The sequence below is a fragment of the Symphalangus syndactylus genome, chromosome 6 (assembly GCF_028878055.3).
Source record: "Symphalangus syndactylus isolate Jambi chromosome 6, NHGRI_mSymSyn1-v2.1_pri, whole genome shotgun sequence".
Taxonomy (NCBI): Eukaryota; Metazoa; Chordata; class Mammalia; order Primates; family Hylobatidae; genus Symphalangus; species Symphalangus syndactylus.
The window spans coordinates 34,990,755-35,012,750 of record NC_072428.2 but is presented as its reverse complement, the minus strand read 5'-3'; the positions used below and the strand labels follow the sequence as shown (position 1 = coordinate 35,012,750).

General features: G+C 37.9%; 1 protein-coding gene across 5 annotated transcripts in view; it reads left to right on the top strand.

Annotated features, from left to right (window-relative positions):
- NELL1 (neural EGFL like 1) overlaps positions 1-21,996 on the top strand; it is a 932,871-nt gene that overhangs the window by 556,697 nt on the left and 354,178 nt on the right. For all 5 annotated transcript variants that reach the window (XM_055282142.2, XM_055282141.2, XM_055282138.2 and 2 more), the window contains one exon: positions 11,985-12,107. In XM_055282142.2, coding sequence (XP_055138117.1) covers positions 11,985-12,107 — 123 coding nt within the window. The remainder of the gene's footprint in view (positions 1-11,984; positions 12,108-21,996) is intronic.

Below are 21,996 nucleotides of genomic sequence, written 5' to 3'. Positions count from 1 at the left end.
TTAAGTAAAAAATTACCTACACTGTGACCAACATTGTAGCAAGCAATTCTTTTGGATGACATAGTAAAGTGGACTTTTAGAAAGAATGTAGGAGATGGAATGAGGAGATGGTAGTTTGAGTTTCAGAAGTACAACTTATTATTGATATTTATGTGCTTATAGGAAAAGTGCCTTACATGCTCCAAATCCTAATTTCTTCATCTATAAAATATTACTGATAGATAAAATCTGCTTGTCATGTCCTAGTCCAGTCATTGTTACAGTTTTTTAAGATACATAAAAGATTACTTTGAACAAAATAAAGCTACAAGCCAGCAGACCCCCAAACATGGGGCATTTGTAGCCACAGTAGAAATGTCTATCAGGTAGTTGTTTGGGTCCTGATTGGTTTACTAAGGAAAGCAATGTGTCAATTGATCATGGCTACTGATGCCAGAGTCACTGTTACAGGGTTGGATTTATTAGAGCCTTCCTGAGACTTTCCATGGACAGGAAATGAGAAGGAAGAAGAAAGGAACTATGAGATAATGACTGTTTAATTAGTGCTTGAATATTAGTTTAAAAATAGTATTGTTATGATCATTATTATTATAATTAGTGAAGAAATAGCTCGCTGTGACAATCATCATTTTTTGTCCTGATAAGTCGGATATTGCAAATATACTATAGCCAACCTTGGGTTATACATCATCCTAAATGTGTATTTTTCACCTTTCTAATCCATAGTCTTATTTCCTGGGGACTATAATTATTTCTAAGTAAATATTTCTTTGGACCTGCAAAGAGGCATTCTAATTTAATTTGCTTCAAATGCCTATCTGTTCACAACCATTCTGCCTAAACTATTAGCTGTAAAAGAAAGAGAAAGATTTCTCAATCAATTTTTAAATTTTTTGAAAAATTGACATGTAAGTGTACATATTTATAAGATACAGAATGACATTTAAATACGTGAATACAATGAGTAGTGATCAAATCAGAGTAATTAGCATATCCATCGCCTCAAATATTTATCATTTCTTTGTGTTAGGAAAATTCAAAATTCTATTTTCTAGTATTTAAAAATATGCAATAAGTTACCCTAGGGGCAACCATAGTTACCCCAAAGTGTTATAGAACACTACACCTTATTCTTTAGCTAAAATTTTCTGTCTCCTAATCAACCTCCCTTTATCCTCCTTTCCCTACTATCTTTTCCAGCTTCTCATAACCACAAGTCTACACTATACTTTTGTGAACTCAAATTTTTAAAGTCCCAAGTATGAGTGAGAATACATGGTATTCATCTTCCTGTGCATGACTTATTTTATGTAACATAATGTCTTCAAAGCTCATCAATGTTGCCACTAATGGCAGGATTTTATTCTTTTTATTACTTAGTAGTATTCCATTTTGTATACATGACACATTTTGAATCCATTCTTCTATTGATGGACACTTAGGTTGATTCCATATATTGGCTATTGTGAATAATGCTGCAGTAAATATGGGGGTGCAAATATCTCTTCAATATATAGATTTTTATTCCTTTAGATAAACACAATAGTGAGATTGCTGGATCACACAGTGGTTCTATTTTTAGTTTAAGAGACACCCATACTGTTTTTGATAAGGGTTGTACTAATTTATATTCCACCAAGGTTGTATGAGTTCCCTTTTCTCTCCATCCTCACTGGCGTCTGTTAGTGCCTATCTTTTTGATATAAGACATTTTAACTGGGGTGAAATAATATCTCACTGTACTTTTGATTTTTATTTCCTTGATGATTAATGATGTTGAGCATTTAAAAAATATGTTTGTTGTCCATATTGCTGCCTGCTTTTAAAAAGTGAGTGTTCAGATTATTTGCCAATTTTTATTTTGGGTTATTTGCTTTTGTGCTGTTAAATTATTTGAGTTCCTTGTGTATTCTGGATATTAATCCCTTGTCACATGATAGCTTGAAAACCTATTGCCCCATTTCATGCCTCCTTTACTCTGTTGTTTCTTTCGCTGTGCAGAAGCACTTTAGTTTAATATAATTCCACTTATCTATTTTTAGTTTTGTTGCCAGTACTTTTGAAGTCTTACCTTAAAATGTCTGCCCATATCAATGTCCTAAAGCAGTTTCCCTATGTTTTCTTCTAGTAGTTTTATTAATTTAGGTCTCACATTTAAGTATTTAATCTACTTTGAGTTGATTTTTGTATATGGTGAGAAATAGGGGTCTAATTTCATTTTTCTGCATTATGAATACCCAGTTTTCCCAGCACCATTTAAGGAAGAGGTTGTCCTTTCTCCAATGTATGTTGCTGGCACTTTTGTCAAAAATCAGTTGACTTTTATTAGTCTGTTCTCACATTGCTATTAAGAACTACCTGAGACTGGTAATTTATAAAGAAAAGAGGTTTAATTGACTCTCAGTTCTGCAGGCTGTACAGGAAGCATGGCTTCAGAAACCTTAGGAAACTTATGGTCATAGTGGAAGGTGAAGAGATGGAGGCACGACTTGCATGACAGGAACAGGAGGAAGAGAGCAAAGAGGAGGTGCTACACACTTTTAAACAACCAGATGTCATGAGAACTCACTATCATGAGAACAGCAATTGGGAAATCTGTCCCCATGATTGAGTCACCTCCCACCAGGTTCTGCCTCCAACACTGAGGTTTACAATTCGACATGAGATTTGGGCAGGGACACAAATCCAAGCTATATCAGCTGTAAATACATGAATTTATTATTGGGTTCTCTATTATGTTCAATCAGCCTGTGTATCAGTTTTTATGCCAGTATCATGCTGTTTGGGTTACCATAGCTTTGTAGTATATTTTGAAGTCAGGTAGTGTGATGTCTTCAGCTTTATCATTTTTGCTCAGTTCTGCTTTTTGGCTATTTGGGATCTTTTATGGTTCCTCAAGTTTTAGGCTTTTTTTCTATTTCTGTGAAGAACGTCATGGATATTGATATCGATATCGACATGTCATTAATAGGGAGTGCATTGAATCTGTAGATCACTTTGAATAGTATGGTTTGTTTAACATTATTAATTCTTTCAATTCATGAACATGGAATACTTTTACATTTTTGTGTGTCCTCTTTAGTTTCTTTTATCAATGTTTTGTAGTCTTCATTATAGAGATCTCTCACCTCCTTGGTTAAATTTATTCCTAGATTTTTTTTGTAGCTATTGTAAATGCATTTGCATTCTTGATTTCTTTTTCAGCTAGTTTGTTGCTGATGTATAGAAATGTACCAATTTTTATGTGTTAATTTTGTATCCTGCAACTTTACTGAATTTGTTTATTAGTTCTGAGATTTATTTTTGGTGGAGCTTTTGGGTTTTTCAATACATAATATCTTTGTCTTGTTCTAGTTCTTAGAGAAAATATATTTTGGCTTTTCCTGTTTCAGTATGATGTTAGCTATGGGCTTGCATATATGGTCTTTATTGTGTCTGGGTATACTGATTCTATACCTAATTCATTGAGAGTATTTATCATGAAGTGATGTTGAATTTTACCAAATGCTTTCTCTGCATCTATTGAGATGATAATATGGTTTTTGTCCATTCTGTTGACTGGACAATGCTGTGATATATCTCACATTTATTGATTTGAGTATGCTGAAGCATCCTTGCATCTCCAAGCTAAATACTACTTGATCATGGTATATAATCTTTGTGTTGTACTGTTGTATTCAGTTTGCTAGTATTTGGTCAAGGATTTTTGCATCTGTGTTAATCAGGGATATTGGCCTTTAATTTGCTGTATTTGTAATGTTTTTGTCTGATTTTAGTATCAGGGTAATACTGGCCTTGAACAATAAGTTAGGAAGAATTACCACCTCATCAGTTTTTGTAATAATTTAGAAGAATTGGTAGTTAATTATTTTCTAAAAGTTTGATAGAATTCAGCAGTAAAGGCATCCATTCTCAGGGTTTTCTTTGCTGGGAGATTTTTTGTTACTGTTTCAATCTCTTTACTTGTTATTGGTCTTTCCAGTTTTCCTATTTCTTTCTGGTTTAAAATTGATAGGTTACCTGTGTCCAGAAATTTATCTATTTGCTCTAGGTTTTCCAGTTAGTTGGCATATAGCTGTCATGATAGTGTCTAATGATTTTTTTGTTGTTGTTCAGACAAGGTCTCACTCCATTGCCCAGGGTGGAGTGAAGTGGCATGATCATGGCTCACTGCAGCCTTGACCTCCCAGGCTCAAGAAATCCTCCCACCTCAGCCTCCCAAGTAGTTGGAACTGCTGGTGTGGACCACCATACCTGGATAATTTTTGTAGTTTTTATAGAGATAGGATTTCACCATGTTTCTCAGGCTGGTCTCTAACTCCTGGGCTCAAGCAATCCACCTGCCTCAGCCTCCCAAAGTGCTGGGATTACAGACATGAACCACTGTATCCAGCCTAGTTGAATTATTCTTTGTATTTCTGTAGTACTAGTTGTAATGTCTCATTTTCAATTTCTTGATTTTATTTATCTAGGTCTTTTCTCATTTTTCCTTAGTCTAGCCAAAGGTTTGTTGATTTTGTTTATCTTTTCAAAAAACAAGCTTTTTGTTGCTTTGATCTTTTGTATTTTGTTTGTTTGTTTGTTTGTTTTGTTTTTGTTTGTTTTTTGAGAGAGTCTTGCTCTGTTGCCCAGGCTGGACGGCAGTGGTGTGATCTTGGCTCACTGCAAGCTCTGCCTCCTGGGTTCACACCATTCTCCTGCTTCAGCCTCCCGAGTAGCTGGGACTACAGGCACCTGCCACCACACCTGGCTAATTTTTGTATTTTTTTGTATTTTTTTTTTTAGTAGAGACGAGGTTTCACTGTGTTAGCCAGGATGGTCTCGATCTCCTGACCTCATGATCTGTCCACCTTGGCCTCCCAAAGTGCTGGGATTACAGGTGTGAGCCACCACACCTGGCTGATTTTTTGTATTGTTTAAGTCTCCATTCAGTGTAGTTCTGCTCTGATCTTTATTATTTCTTTCCCTTTACTAATTTTGGGTTTGGTTGGCTCTTGCTTTTGAAATTTCTTGAAGTACATCATTAGATTGCTTATTTGAAATCTTTCTATTATTTTTATGTCAGCTTTTATTGCTATAAACTTGCCTTTTAATACTGGTTTTACTTTGCCCCAGAGGTTTTGGTATATTGTGTTTCTGTTTTCCTTTATTTCAAGAATTTTTATGATTTCCATCTTAATTTCTTCATTGACCCAGTGGTCATTCAGGAACGTGTTTATATTCCATGTTTTTATATAAGTTTCAAAGTTCCTCTTGGTATTGATTTCTAGTTTTATTCCATTGTGGTCTGCGAAGAAACTTGATATGATTTTAATTTTTAGAAATTTGTTTAGACTTTTGTGGTCTAACATATGTTCTATCCTGGAGAATGTTCCATGTGCTGATGAGAAGAATGTATGCTTTGTCGTTGGATATATTGTTCTGGAAATGTCTTTTGTGTCTATTTGGCCTAAAGTCCAGTTCAAATCCAATCTTTTTTTGTTGATGTTCTGTCTAGATGATCTATCTAATGCTGATAGTGGGTTGTTCAAGCCCCCTATCATTATTGTATTGGAATCTCTTCTCTCTCTCTCTCTCTCTCTCTTTCTCTCTTCAGATGTAGTAACATTTGCTTTATGAATTTGGGTCCTCCAGTGCTGGATGCATGTGTATTCACAATTGTTATATATACTTGCTGAATAGATTCCCTTATCATTATATAATGACATTCTTTGTCTTTCTTTTTTCTTTTTTTACTTAATATCTATTTCATCTGAAATAAACATAGCTACTTCTGCTCACTTTTGATTTCTATTTGTGTGGAATATATTTTTTATCCCTTTACTTTTAGATGGTGTGTGTTTTTACAGAATCGTTGGGTCTTACAAAAAATCCATTCAGCCAGTCCATATATTTTAATTGGGAAATCAAAACCATTTATATTTGAGGTTTTTATTGATAGATGGGTACTTACTTCTGTTATTTTGTTAATTGTTTTCTGGTTGTTTTTTATACCCTTTGTTCCTTTCTTCTTCTCTTATTTTTTATTTTTGTGGTTTGGTGGTTTTCTGTAATAGTAATGTGTGATCTCATTCTCTTTGTATTTGTTTATCTGCTCTACCGGTGAGTTATACATGAGTACTGCTTTCATGAAAGTATATGACTCAGAAAAAGTATATATTGCCCTTCAATTCCTGATGTAGGACTTTTTTAAGCTTTTCTTGTAGGTCAGGTCTACTGGTGATGAATTTCCTCAGTTTTTGCTTGTCTGAGATAGACTTTGTTTCTCTGTCATTTCTGAAGGTTAGTTTTTCTGTGTATAGGGTTCTTTGGTGGTGTTTGTTTTTTCTTTCAGCACCTTGAATATATCATCCCATTCTTTCCTGGCCTGCAGGTTTCTGCTGGAAAATCTGCTGTTAGTCTGATGGCATATCCTCATATGTGATTTGATGTTTTCCTCTCAGTTTTTAGCATTCCATCTTTACCTTTGCCTTTTGAAAGTTTGACTATAATGTGCCTTGGCAAGGACCTTTTTGAGTTAAATTTATTTGGGGGCTCTTAGCTTTCTAAATCTGGGTGGTCGTGTCTCTCCTAAGTATTGGGAAGTTTTTGGCTAATATTTTATTATTATTTTTTGAGACAAGGTCTCTGTCTATCGCCCAAGCTGGAGTGCAGTGGCATGAACATGGTTCACTGCAACCTCGACCTCCTGGGCTCAAGTGATCCTCCTGCGAAGTTATGACCACAGTTGTATGCCACCATACCCAGATTTTTTTTTTTTTTTTTGGTAGATATGGCACATCACCATCTTCCTCACTCTGGTCTCAAACTCCAAGCTATCCTCCTGTCTCAGCCTCCCAAAGTGCTTGGATTATAGGTATGTGCCACCATGCCCAGCCTATGGCTATTTTTTAAAAATAGGTTTTCTATGCCATTTCCCATCTTTTCTTCTTAGAACTTCCAAAATTCACATATTTGTTTACTTAATGGTGGCCTATATGTCCTTTTATTTTAAAATGTCTTCTTATTTTTGTCTGACTGAGTTTCTTCAAAAGAGCTGTCTTCAAGTTTAGAAATTAGTCTGCTTGAACTAGCCTATTATTGACATTCTCAATTAAAGTTTTATTTCATTCATTGAATTGTTCTGTTTCAAGATTTCTCTGGTTTTGTTTTGTGATATCTATCTCTTTGTTGAATTTCTCATTCAGATCAGGCACTGTTTTTCTGATTTTGTGGAAATGTCTGTGTTCTCTTGTATCTTGCTGAATCTCCTTAAGATCATTATTTTGAATTCATTTTCAGTCATTTCATAGACTTCATTTGCTTTTGTGTGTTGGCGCTCTCTGTCCTGGGGTAAGCCTCTTTGCTGTGCTGAACTGCCTGTCCCATGGGATATAGGGTGCTACACGGGCTCAGACGCTATGGTCATGGTATCATTTCTGTGTCCATCTCATGTCATGATGCTGCAGCCTTCTGGGTGTATGTGGTGGGATGGCAGCAGGACCCCAGGAATATGGACATGCAGGGACTATTGGATCCTATGAATGGATACATTCTGGTGGCAGCTCTGCTCTTAAAATGGTATTGTGCTTCAGCATCCTGGATCCAGGGGAGTGCAAAGGACTCAGCGTGTTTTCCCTCTCAGGAAATATGAAGTTGCTTGGACTCCAAATGCTCCCTATGCTGGGATCAGGGCCTGTAAGGGCTGTGAGGCTCTTCTGTACCTAGAATTGCTGGTGTCCATGGTGGGAATATGGCTGCTGGCAATCTCCCACTTTCTTTTTTCCCACAATGGGAGTTCCTCTTGGCTTGAAACAAACTGATACTGGGTGCTTTGCTTTTCTCTCTATAATGCCTTTTTAAGTTTCTGTACCCTAAAAGGTCTTCATAACTTCTCTACTGAATCCCAGTATTCTTCCTTAAATACTCTGTTTGATTTGTGGTTATCTACTGGTTGTTGTGGTCCTTTGTCAGGGAGGTGAGTGCTGGACACCTCTATTTAATCATCTTGATAACATCTGTCTCAATTCAGTTGTAACCACCATCCTATGATTAAGTCTGCCCACAAGTAATTGTCGCAGCAATATTAGTAGAATTAGTAGTAGTAGTAGTAGTAGTAGTAGTAGTAGTAGTAGTAGTAGTAGTAGCAGCAGCAGCAGCAGCAGCAGCAGCAGCAGCAATGACAATCAAATACCTAACATTTGTGGAGCACTTACCAGCTGTAACATGCTGTCATAAATTTTCTACCTATATTAATTAATTTAATTCTCAAAACAACCCCAAGTGATAGGTTCTATCATTGTCCACATTTTACAATAAGGAATCTAAGACAGAGAGGTTGGGTAACTTACTTAAGTAGACATAGCTTGTAATTGGCAAACCAGGATCTTCTTTTTTTTTTTTTGAGACGGAGTCTCGCTCTGTCACCCAGGCTGGAGTGCAGTGGCTCAATCTCGGCTCACTGCAAGCTCCGCCTCCCGGGTTCACACCATTCTCCTGCCTCAGCCTCTCCGAGTAGCTGGGACTACAGGCACCCGCCACCATGCCCGGCTAGTTTTTTTGTATTTTTAGTAGAGACGGGGTTTCACCGTGGTCTTGATCTCCTGACCTCGTGATCCGCCCGCCTCGGCCTCCCAAAGTGCTGGGATTACAAGCGTGAGCCACCGCGCCCCGCCACCAGGATCTTCTAAACTAGGCCGGTGGCTTTGGAGTTCATACTCTTAACCTCTATGCCAGTCCGTCTTTTGCAATCACTTGTCATATCTTTTGCAGCGTCCTTGGCAACTGGAAAGGAATGCGATATTTATAGAAGAAAATGGTATTTTCTTTGGCTGTCTCTATTAAACACAGTTTTGAAGATGCTGGTCATTTTGAAAACTTGGGCATGACTAAAGAAAATGAAATGTGGAAGTTCTATGGCTTTTGTTCTTTGGGAATAGGTCATCTATTCTCAGTAAGTATGTAGGAGATCTCAGTAGGAATTGGGGGCTAGAATACAGGAAGGCAGTTCATTGTTGGCATTATGATATCGTTTCCACATGTCATGGTTTAGTTTTGGCCACATCCAAATTAACTTCCAACTGCTCAGTGACATGTTTGTTCATCTAGTGTCTCAATTCACAGTCTGAGTTTCTCTACTTACCAGTTCTATGATCTTAGGAAAGTTATATAAAGTACTTTTGTCTAAGTTTCTTCTTTGTAAAATGAGCAAACTTACTTCATTTAATTGCTGGGAGAATTAAATGGTATAATATGCGTAAAATATTGACTTCAGTGCTTGGCATTCTCTAGGTTCAATAACACTATGTAAGGTATTAATAGATAAAGTGAAGGTTGTGGAAAATATGCTACAATTCCTCTTCTCAAAGTCAATTATGGCATTAATGACAAAACTTGCAAATATCATCACAGTATATTATGATATCATTGCCTCCAAAGAGGTAAAGACATTAAATTTTATAAAAGTTCTAAGGTAGATGAAATTCATGGTCTAGAGAAAAAGTGTGTAAGGCTTCATGAACATGGTAAGAGTATGGGTTTGAAGTGGTGTCTGAAGCCAGGCAAAGGCAGATAAACCAACTACATTGCGAGAGAGTATTGTGGGTCAGGGAAACAACATGAAAAACTAGAGAGGTAGGAACAAACTCCTACATTTGCAGGACAGCAATGATGCCACCTCATTAGAGAAGAAGATTTACTTCAAGAATATTGGAAGATAAGACCTGGTGGGTAAGGATGGACCAGGCTTTTGGAATGCTGCACAGAACCATAGCTTTCTCCATACTTAAGCCTGCATGAGCAACTCTAATTGAGAAACCTTGACCATTTGTGAAAGATTATTTAAAATATTACCTTTTGCAAGAGGACTTTTCTCTTCTCTCCATTAGAAGGAATTTCTTCCTTCCAATGAACTCTCAGTCTAGCTTATCTTTATTCCTCTTATCTAGTATGACCACATATGCTAGTTTGCCTGGGTCATTCTGAGTTATGCTTGTTATCCCAGTGTAATTATTAGTAGAGCACCCTTTCATTCTAAAATATGTTCCTTTTATATGATAAAATATAAGGTCAACTACTTATAACTCTTATCACTTATCTTCTGTGTTCCAGTTAGTTACCCCTATTAAAATGTTCAGGCTAGCAAAGACCGTTATCTACTCATCTTTGTATTCCCAGTACAGACCATAATAATTCTTTATTCAATGAATTTAAAGAAGGAGAGTGAAAACTCTTGGAGTATAAGTCTGAATTCTTAGACTTTTTTATGTTTCTAACCTTGTCTAGTATTGCACCTGCACATACTAGGTACTTGATAGGTTTGTAAATTCGAGTGGACCTGCACAAGGGTATACTGTTTCTGGAGTGTGCTGGAGATGACTTAACCACAGACTTGAAGTGTTTCCTCAGAAATCTTATCTTCTTTTCTCACTGTTTGCTAACCTGTCCATATTTCTTGCTGACAGTTTGGGTTGGTCTTAAGGCCTAAATAAAAATTTTATTTGGAAAATTCCAAGTATTAAATCAACAATCGGATGCATGTGTGTGCCCTACCTCTGTTGTGTGTGTGCGATAAAAACAGTCCTATTTTGCAGGATTTAACCTTTCTCATTACTGAGCCCCCATTAGGAAATTTAAAATAAAAATAAATGAAGATTGATGATATTTCAAATGATTGGTACACTGGTTGAACAATTCACTTAACAAACTATACTGAATTTTTTGTTTTGTTCCAATTAGTGTTATTTGCTTGAGGTTTCTAGCTGGAATTTCTATTCTGGTTTTATAACTATTTATGATTTGAATGGCCCTACTGGATTTTTCTTCTTAAAATTTGTGAGAAGTTATACTAGCAAATGTTAAAAAGGAATAAAGGATATAAACTTTGCCATATTGTTTATTTATAGAGGAGTCATTTGGGTAACTCCATTAACTTGCTGAGTATGAGAGAAAATTATAGTTATCTATGAAACCTTAGTTTCTAACTTGGAGTCTTTTCATCTGTTATGGCTAGGGTTAGATCGGTTTCCCTCCACGTCCTGTGGATCAAGGATGCCACAGCTATCTGAATATATATAACCCATATCACTACACGGCAGGCAGATACCCAGAGGTTAGATTCTGAACCCTATGAAAGTGGGCTATATGGAAAATTAAACCACTGAAGGCCCTTAAACAGAGGCCTTAGAGTAAATCCTTTTCCTACTCTCAGCACAATCCTGTGCTCACCAGCCTTCCCTGTGACCAGTGGTACTCCTTTGAAAATTTTGTTGGGAAATTCTCCTTTGCTAGGCTATATTCACCAGCCTTCCTCTGCAGTTTTATCCTCTTTGTTCTAAAGAAGCCATGGAATCTCTCATATAGGTTTGTTTCTTTTCCCCTCTCCCCTCCCCTCCCTCCCCTCTCCTTTCCTCCCCTCCCCTGCCCTCCCCTCCTCTCCTCTCCTCTTTTTTGTAACCTGAGGGGAAGGTTTCCAATTGTGGACATTTTTCAGCATTGTGGACATTTTAGGCTAGCTAGTTCTTGGTCGTTTTGAGCTATTCTGCACATTGCACAATGCTTAGCGGCATTCCTGGCCTTTATTCCCTAGATTTCAGTATCACTTCCTGTTCCCAATCATGGCAACCAAAAATACCCTCTGACAAAGCAAATGTTTGCAGGGTGAGGCAGTGCAAAATTCCCCCTACTGAGAACCGTTACCTTGGAATCTCTGTGAAAACCTTTTTAGAAGGCGGAAGAAACAATGGCCTTCATGCAGCACTTACCAATTGTGTGATGGACAGGAGTTGTTTGACTTCTCTGATACTGTTTCTTTACCTGCAAAGTAGGGATAATAACATCTTTCTTTCAGAGTTGAGATTTCAACAGGAACTTTTAGGCACATAGTAAGGTACTGACAAGTGGTAGTCACTGTCATTCTTATTTGGTGAATTCCAGCTACATTTCCCAATACCAGTAATTCCAACTTAAGAAAAAGTGTTTCTCTTTTTCTCTCACCCTGGAAACAGAACATGATGAATGTGGCAGCGGCCAGCACAACTGTGACGAGAATGCCATCTGCACCAACACTGTCCAGGGACACAGCTGCACCTGCAAACCGGGCTACGTGGGGAACGGGACCATCTGCAGAGGTAGGCTTGCTGCCTTAGGGGTGAGTTGTGAGCAGCCATTCTGCCTGGGCTCTTGGCACTCGTGTGTCGGACCTTCTTGGCAACTCTTGGTGGAACACAGCAAGGGTTCCTGCTCCTGGTTTATCAACTGGCAAGGGTACTGTGCATCAGGGAAAAAGAAAAATGCTTCAGGTTTAGCTTTTGAGTTGAAAGAAAAAGGTAGAGGTGTGGGTCAGGGGCACAGTTACATAACTTGATGACTCTGTTCAGCTTTGCCTGTTGGCGTGAGTTTGTGAGGGAAGCTTCGATTGCGGATGTTGGCTTTTCTTTCCTGTGAGATTTCCCCTAAGGGCAAGTGGACACTGTTTCTGTCCACACTTGAGGTATCTGCTTGGGTAGGAAACTTACAGTTTTAGCCTCGCTCAGTGTCTGGGAGCAGTTTATCAATTCAGAGGCCAGTGCCCTGGCTTCCCTTAGCATTTAGAGTAAAAATAAAATTCCTCCTTCTGGCTTATGAGGGCATTCAGCGTCTGGTCCCTGGCTTCTCACAGCTGACACCTCTCTTTCCTCTCACCCTCAATCCCTTTACCTCAGCCTACTGGGTCCCTGTTATTCCTTCAGCATTGCTGTTGCCTCAGCCACAATGCTCATTTCTTTCATGTCTCTACTCAAATGTCCCCTCATCACAGAAATGTTCTTTGACCACCCTATCTAAAATAATACCCTTAGTACTTCTTAGCCCACACCAGGCTTGATTTTTTTCTTCAAAAACACAACCTGACAGAACATCACAGATTTATGTGTTTGCTTATCTCTGTGTTATCTGCCTCCCCACTAGAATGTAAGCTCCATGACAGTGAACACTTGGTCTTGTCCCCCCACTGTCCCTGGTGTTTATATGTTATCTGCCTCCCCACTAGAATGTAAGCTCCATGACAGTGAACACTTGATCTTGTCCCCTCATTGTCCCTGGTGTTTAGAGTGGTGACTTGCACACAGTAGGTCCTTGTTTACTATGTGTTAACTCACCAAATCACCAAAGAGGAAAGGCACAATCATAATGAAAAAATAGGCAACATGAACAAGAAAACAAAAGACATCCTATGAGGTAGGTATTATTATCTTTATTTTAGAAGTGTTAAGATTGAGACACAGAGAGGTTAAGTAACTTGTCCAAAGATACATGGTAAACACATTGTCAGTATTCCTCTGCAGGGATGAAATGCTGGTAATGAGTGAAAAATAATTTACAATGACTAAGTCACTATATTTATGGATTGGATTGGGGAATAATTTTAAAAGATTGATTTTATTCTGTGTTGGTTAAGGTGGGGTAAGCAGAAAGCCTAATACATGACTATGAGTGTAAATTGGTAAAACTCTTTTTTTTTAACAGCAATTTGACAAAATTTATCAACATTCGAAGTACGTATTATATTGATTCCATCAATTTTACCTCTTGAAATTTATTCTAAAAAAGCACAGGTTCATGAAGAGGGGGAAATTTATGTAGAAATTTTTTTTTCAGCACTGTTTATATTCACTGAAAACTGGAGACAACCATAATATCCATCAGTGCTGGAATGATTAAATTTATCTTGGCATATGCATTTTATAGAGTAGAATGCTGTGGTTTAAAACTCTAAACATTTGTATGTACACACACGCACACACAAACACATACATACATATACACATCACATTGAAAGATACCCTACATATTTTTGAGAAAATAAAATCAAGTTCAGAACCATATAGTGTCATCAAATATCTAAGTTAATATTTAGAAGTATCTATATACATATTTATGTAAATACATAAAGACTGGAAACATGCAAACTAGTCACCTTATTACCCATGGGTGTGTGAAAAAAGAAAATTCACTAATTACTATGAATTCCATATTATTTGCATTTCTTCCAATGGTCTTTTATACGGGAATATTAGTGCGTATTTTTTCTAAAGTACCCTGAAGCAAATAAACTAGTGCTCAGCTTTTTTACAAGGCTAAGGAAATTTCCAAAGCAAAACAAGGAAACAAAAACGTTAATGTAATTCCACGGATTATCAAGCCCACTGCTGGTACCTGCATGCTAGTGCTATAAATCTGAGGAGGAACATAGGGATTTTAATGCACTTTTTTCAGAATTATGTTACCTCATAAAATAATATTAATTGCCCTTGTCCAGTGAGTTTGTATTTGCCAAGTCCTCTCTTGCCATTGTGATAAGTGGTGGTTTCACCTTCGTAGAATTTTGTAAGTCCAGCTGTGAAAAAATATGAGTTCAAATAATGTTCCTGGTGTCCGCAGACTGTGAGGGGAAACATATCTTCCCTTGAAAGTTATGAATTAGGGAAAATAATTTTCTTAAAGTGATTCTCATAATCAATTGTGTCAACCTCAGTAAGGAAAAGTCTTGTGTTTTATAAATGCTGCATGGGAAAGCAATGTGATATAGTTGAACAATTGGATAAAGAGCTTGTACTCTTCACACCTGCTTTCACTATTGGTTCTTTACACTGGCTTTCATTACTGGTGAATTGTAACTTCTATATTTTTACATATTAAAATTTGGTTAAGGCCAGGCACAGTGGTTCACACCTGATCCCAGCGCTTTGGGAGGCTGAGGCAGGTGGATCAGCTGAGGTCAGGAGTTCCAGACTAGCCTGGCCAACATGATGAAATTCCATCTCTACTAAAAAAAAAAAAAAAAACAAAACAAAAATTAGCTGGGTGTGGTGGTGTCCACCTGTAATCCCAGCTACTCGGAAGGCTGAGGCAGGAGAATTGCTCCAACCTGGGAGGCAGAGGTTGCAGTGAGCTGAGATCACGCTACTGCATTCCAGCCTGGGGGACAGAGCAAGACTCCATCTCAAAAAAAAAAAAAAAAATTGATTAGTATTACTTTCCCTATTTATCTAACAGTATTATTGCATAGAATCACTAAGGGAATTTATATTTGGTGTTTTAAACTATAAAATGCTATACAAACTGAAGACTAGTATTAGTCTTATCATAAAGAAGAAGAAAGAGGAGGAGGAGGATGGCAGTTTATGGCCTTCTGCCTGAAATAACCAAATTTGTGTCTCAATTTCAGGGCATACATTTTATAGTTAACTTTGCCACCTGTAACTGAAACATTCACAGTGGGAGTTGGACAAGAAGACAACTTGAACTAAGTCTTTTTTATTTTCACTTTTTATTTTTTTAAGACAGGGTCTTGCTCTGTCACCCAGACTAGAGTGCAGTGGCTTGATCTCAGCTCATTGTAACCTCCGCCTCCTGGCTTGAAGCGATTATCCTGCCTCAGCTACTGAGTAGCTGGGATTGCAGACGTGCCCCTCCGTGCCCAGCTAATTTTTGTATTTTTAATAGAGATAGGGTTTCACCATGTTGGCCAGGCTGGTTTCCAACTCCTGACCTCAAATGATTTGCCTGCCTCAGCCTCCCAAAGGTCTGGGATTCCAGGCATGAGGCACTGCTCTCAGCAGAACCAAGTCTTTTTAAGTGTTAAATATAGAAAAGCTTTTCTAGATAGACATGGTATTGCTCATAGACTTGACTAAATCTGGTTAGAAGTGAATAGTTAACATGACTTTTAATAAGCATTACATAAGACAGCAGTTTCTGAAACAATACTAATTGGTGTGAATTCTCTCAGATGGGTTTCTGTGGTGCTTGATGCCCACGTAAGGCGTCTTTTCTTCTTTTGGATGGAAAATACTTGTTCAACTACAAAAACTCTCATTAAGTATGTGCAAGACACCTTGATGTGTGTATTCATATATATGTTATCTCATTTAGTTCCCACCATAATCTTGAGAAGTTGATGCCATTATTCTATTTCACGAGTAAATTTTAAGTAAGACATAGTTGAATCTGATTTAACTCAACTAGTGGAACTGCTTTTAGTTTCTTCCCTCCCTTCCCTCCCCCTTTTCCTTCTCTATTTCCTCCTCCTCTCTTGGCTGTTTATCATTTAACTCTCTCCCTCACACATTGTATTCTAACTAGAAACTAAAGAGAAAATAGAAAGGGAAGAGAGCGTACAATGATAACCTAGAATTTTTTAAAATATTGCTCACATATTTAATAGACTAGAGTCATTCTGAAACTATGCAATATGTTTTGCTTAATATTTTGGCATTTGAGTTTAAATGGACAAAATGCTTGCAAACAGTTTCAAGTCAGATTTGCATTACCTGACATGAAGGTTAGGCTTATCAGCAGCAGAGTGTTTATCTGCTTTCCCAGTCCTGTATTAATGCCAAAACGGAAAGTGAGCTTTAACTAGGCAGTTGTCAATATGCAGCTGATAGACTAAGTCTTCTCTCTTATCTGTCATTAGCTCTGAATAGGATGTGGTGATCTTTGAAAGCATTCTTGTCTTAATGACTGCTAATATTAACATTTATTTATAAAACATACAGCGAGTGTGAATTCTGTGTCTGGGCACCAAAAGAGCAAAAACAAATAAGACAAGTCCCCAGGGATTTCACCATTTAGTGTTGGAGAAAGATTTTAACAAATTCTTCCAACCCAACAGAACATTTACAAAATGGTATTATCTCGTGTGGAAGAGGCTTATAAAGAATTACCCGAAATACGGAGCTATGTGTAAAGCATATGCATTAGTTAGGATTCCTTTAGTTACAAGTAATAGAAACCCACTGGCAAACTGGCTGTGTAACTTGCAGAACCCAGAGAAAAATGCAAGCATGGGCTCCTTGTTCGAAAAGCAGGAAAAACTTGCTAATTAAAGATACTGAAATACAAAGCTTTAAAATTTTCCCATGATCTCTCTCTTCTCCTGTCGTGGAGTTTTGTATTTGCTATTTAATATTGCTCCTTTAGGCTTGGGGATATTTTTGGTGTGAACGTTAACCCTGTAGGAGCTTCAGGCCCATCTTGCCACTTGGTATATTCACGTGGCCCACCCACTTTGGTGTTTCTCACTCCCTGACCAGTGCACCATGATTGGGCCTGGGACAGGGAAGTTGAATCAAGTATCTCCCCTTCTCTCAAGAAATCTTCAAACCAACTTTAACGTTGACTGCCTTTCAAAGAAAATCACTGCAGTAAAATTCAGGTCACTGTAAAAAATCCGGGAACATAGGTGAAATCTTTATTTTAAGGCTCTTCAGAATCCTGTAGTGCTCTGAAACCATTCATTATGAGTATGTTTGCATTGAGTGCGTGTGCAGACAAGCTGCTTCCTGGAAATTTCTGTTTGATGAGTTGCTGGATAAACTGTGTACAAGGAAAACACAGGCAGAAACAGAAGGCCAGAGGTTTGATATAGACAGAAAGATTAATGTGACAGATCATGCTAAAGATGTAAACAATCCTGAATTAAATAAGTCAAATAGACATCTCACATGTACAAAGGTGTTTTTCAGAGGCTCACAGGCAATATGAGAGAAAGGGAGAGGGAGAGGGAGAATAGAAAGGTAAGTTGTTATAGTAAGGTATCACCAAGGATAATAAACTTTATAAACTACTGGGCTGTGAATCAGAGAGGAGGAAATTTGGGGGAGTTTGAAGAAGCAAGTGGAATAGGAAGCCTTTGGCAAAAGTTCTTACAGCACTCTAGACATAGTTTTGAAACATGGTTAATGTAATGAGGAAGAATTCAGGAAGGTGCCAATCTAAAATTCTGCCCTTAGGTGCCTTTATTTAGACAAAATATTGGAAAGAATGATGAGGGGCAAGACTGTGTGATATCAGGGGATGGTTTGGCTCAATTAGGGCCGGGTCCATTTGTAAAAACACATTCATACTGAAAAACAAGGGAGGATTGTAAGCATATTTCTAAGAGTGCTCCTCTGGTTATAGAGCGATTTCATAACAATTTAAGAAAGGATTTGAGACTGTACCCCACATAGGATTGATTTATAAAGTCAGAAAACAGGTAGATTAGAGGTGGCTTAGGGACAGACTCAATCAGAAAAATCTTTGCAGCAAGTGTGGACTATGCTCATTATAATTAGAGCCAGTTAAAATTTCCCACCTATAGAGACTGATGGAGGGGGGAGGTATACCTTTGGTAGTGTTTAAGCTTCTCTTAAGGGTCACATTGAAATAATTGGACCAGGTGATGTTACTATAAGAAATTTGACTTTCAAATTTCTTTAGAACTGTTTGATGATTTGACCATAAATCATAAGCATAAAGACAAGATTGATGTGAACGTGGATGACAAAAATCCCTTTTAGTCAAGTTTAATGAGTTATCACAAAGTGCTCTTAACACAGGGATGCAAATTTTTAACATACAATGGTAAGAATTAGTTTGTCAGGCCGGGCGCGGTGGCTCACGCTTGTAATCCCAGCACTTTGGGAGGCCGAGGCGGGCGGATCATGAGGTCAGGAGATCCAGACCACGGTGAAACCCTGTCTCTACTAAAAATACAAAAAATTAGCCGGGCGTGGTGGCGGGCGCCTGTAGTCCCAGCTACTCGGAGAGGCTGAGGCAGGAGAATGGCGTGAACCCGGGAGGCGGAGCTTGCAGTGAGCCGAGATCACGCCACTGCACTCCAGCCTGGGTGAGAGAGCGAGACTCCGTCTCAAAAAAAAAAAAAAAAAAAAAAAAAGAATTAGTTTGTCAAGAGTATGCAGAACCTTAATGTCATGCTTAAATGGGCATAGACTGAAGGAGTGGGCTACAGAATGATGGAAAAAACATACAATTTTTTTTTCTCGTAATCTATTTTCTTTTGAATGAAGTCTAAACTTATTAGCAAGGCACTGAAGGCCCTGTGACATGTAGTCCCATATGAATAGTTTGAACCTCATCTCTTATGATATCATCTTTCCCCACTACCTTGCCAGTCACACCTGAGAGTTAACTAATCATTCTCCCAACAGACCAGGCCAGATAGATGATTTCATTGGCCCTTTCCCTCTCCTTGGGATCATTTATTATACTGGAGTGCTTAATTCTATCGTCTCTTCTTCCAATTGAAATCTTATTCATCCCTCACAGTCCAGCTCAAATCCCATTTTTCCTTGATCTTCTGAGTCAGAATAAATTGTTTGTCCTCTGAATTTTGCTTGTAGTATTCAATGTATTATGTCTTGTTAAACTTAGCTGTTTATATTTCAGCCTTTACCACATAGAACCTTGTGTATAACGGGTGCTCAGTAAATACGCAGATGCAAAATGAGAATTGACCAGTTGATTTAATGCAAATCAACCTGCTCTTGTAGCTTGGTGTATTAATTACTGCAGAATCTACACCATTATTCTGAAAAATCAAAGTCAGATTAAAATTGTGAAGCAAATTTTTATGTATTACATATTTTAATGTTTTGGAAAATCATCAGTGGACCTGCCGTTTAAGTTCAAAGACATTGTCTGTTGCATACAGAAAATTTATTCTATTTTATGTTTAATGCCTATAGATACTGAAAGTCCTATAGACACTAAATATAGTTATACCAGAAATGATAAAATCCTTTGGCCTAATTTGAGAGGCAATAATTAGGCTAAGTCTAGCATCCTTTTTGCATAATGTCTATTTTAAAATCTTCTTTATTGACCCTTTTTAGACTCATTCAGTTATTCTGCAATTATAGTATGAGCTAGGTTTAGAGCTGGGAGGCACTGAACATGCTGGACAGTCAAGACAAGGGGGACATGACAAGTTACTAAACACACGTTAAGAAATAAAAGAGGCCAGGCGCAGTGGCTCACGCTTGTAATCCCAGCACTTTGGGAGGCCGAGGCGGGCGGATCACGAGGTCAGGAGATCGAGACCACGGTGAAACCCCGTCTCTACTAAAAATACAAAAAAATTAGCCGGGCGCGGTGGCGGGCGCCTGTAGTCCCAGCTCCTCGGAGAGGCTGAGGCAGGAGAATGGCGTGAACCTGGGAGGCGGAGCTTGCAGTGAGCCGAGATCGCGCCACTGCACTCAAGCCTGGGCGACAGAGCGAGACTCCGTCTCAAAAAAAAAAAAAAAAAAAAAAAAGAAGGCCTGCCAGCCACCTGGCAGAAACATACTTTTGCCTATAGTTTGCCTTTTGAAGAAAGGCTAGTGTAAACAAAGTTTTACTACATGACTTAGGGAGTGCAGATTGGCCATTTCACATCCTTCAAATCTGTAAAACGTCTACAGGCTGATCTTTACCGATATATTGGCCAAATATTTTATGATAGCTTTTTACCCCTTTTCCTGAGATCTGTTATGATACAGCCTTCAGCTATTAATATATTTCTTGTCCATGGGAACCTGGAATTAGTTCCCAGGAGGGCAAGGCACAGGACTATGGCTGGACCACCCTGCTCATTCTCCAGAACATTCAAATTGGGCAACTACCTGTACCTTGAGACTATAGGATCTGCAATAATGTTATCAAGTTAGTAAGAAACAACATACGTTTTCTGTTATTCTTCTTGTTACTTAGTTCTGTATAGTACCCCGGGCATTTAATTTTCTGATTAAGTCTCTTTGGGATGATCAACATTCCAAGATATTCAAGGCTCTTTAAAAAAAGGACTCTAAAACATGGTTCTAGATTTATTTTCAAGTATCCCCTTTCCACAAAACTGAATGAGTCTTTCTTTCTTACATGTGCCTCTTCTCTTTAGTTTTATAATTCTGTCTTTTTTTCTCTTCTTAGAATGCCCATCTGTAATATCATGAAATATTTTTTACTTGCTGGAATGATTTTATAAATCAAGGCAATCATCATAGAAATTATTGAACAAATATTGATTGTGTACTTACGATGGGCCAGGCACTATGCTAGGCTCTGGTTATCTAATTGGAAAAAGACAAAGGTAGTCCAATGATCAGACTATAGTCTGAATGGAACTAAACCTCTCTGAAGCATTTAAAATCATCAATCCTTCCTTTATTCTGTAAACATTTTGTTTCAGAGATGCTTATATTCTCCTGGGTTTCCTTCTGTCTCAGGTACCTCCTCTGATTATTTCGTGGATTCTTCTTTATAGTCAGTAAATGCTGTACTGGCTCAACATTTCCTCTCTCTTTTTCTTTGCCTAGGTAAGTGTGTCCAAATATAACAGCTTTAAATACCATCTATATGCTAATGACTACTAAATTTATATCTTCAGTCCCAACCTCTTCCCTGATTTCTCCAGAGTTACGTAATCAATCATGTACTTGAAATGTCCACTTGGATCCCTTACAGGTATCTCAAACCTAGCACAACCAAACAGGATCCTTGATTCCTTCTTCACATAGTAGAATTCTCATTTCTACTTCTTTCCCATCTTAAACAATGGGATTACCATTGACCAGGTTGGTCAGATAAAACAATCTAAGTGTTTTATTTGATTTCTCTCTCTCGGATTTGTTATCAACCCATCAACAAGTCTATCATCTCTCCCTTCAGGATATCACAAATACAACTATTTCTTTTCATTTCCATAACTTTTCTTTAGTTTAACCCATGATCATCTCTCCATGGAGTATTGCCCTAAAAAAAGCTAGATGTAGAATTTTGGAGGCTGTGGATTTGATGGTGAAAAGATGAGATGCTATAATATGATAACTTCTATTTTTTCAATAAAATATTAAATGCAGTCATATATTGAAGAATGACATTAGGATTGATGCTGAAATCACTGAGAAGGATGACCAGAGAAGAGACACTTTAATAAATGAGAAGTTGTAGTGGAGAGGGACAGGTTACAGGATGTGGCAAAATGAGCTTCAAAGGAGAAAGGGGCTTTGCTGGAGAAAAGGGAAGTAGTCTCGAAATGAAAATGGGAAACAAAAAGTATTCACCCTCTTTTTCTGAGGTTCAAAGAATTATAAAGAAAGATATGGCCTCTGCCTTAGTGGGCGGCAGAAGACCCAATTCTTAACTAAGATGGAAAACTGAAGAGGCTGTTGTAAGAGTTGCTGCTGATAGAGAATTCTATTATAACCATTAGGTGCA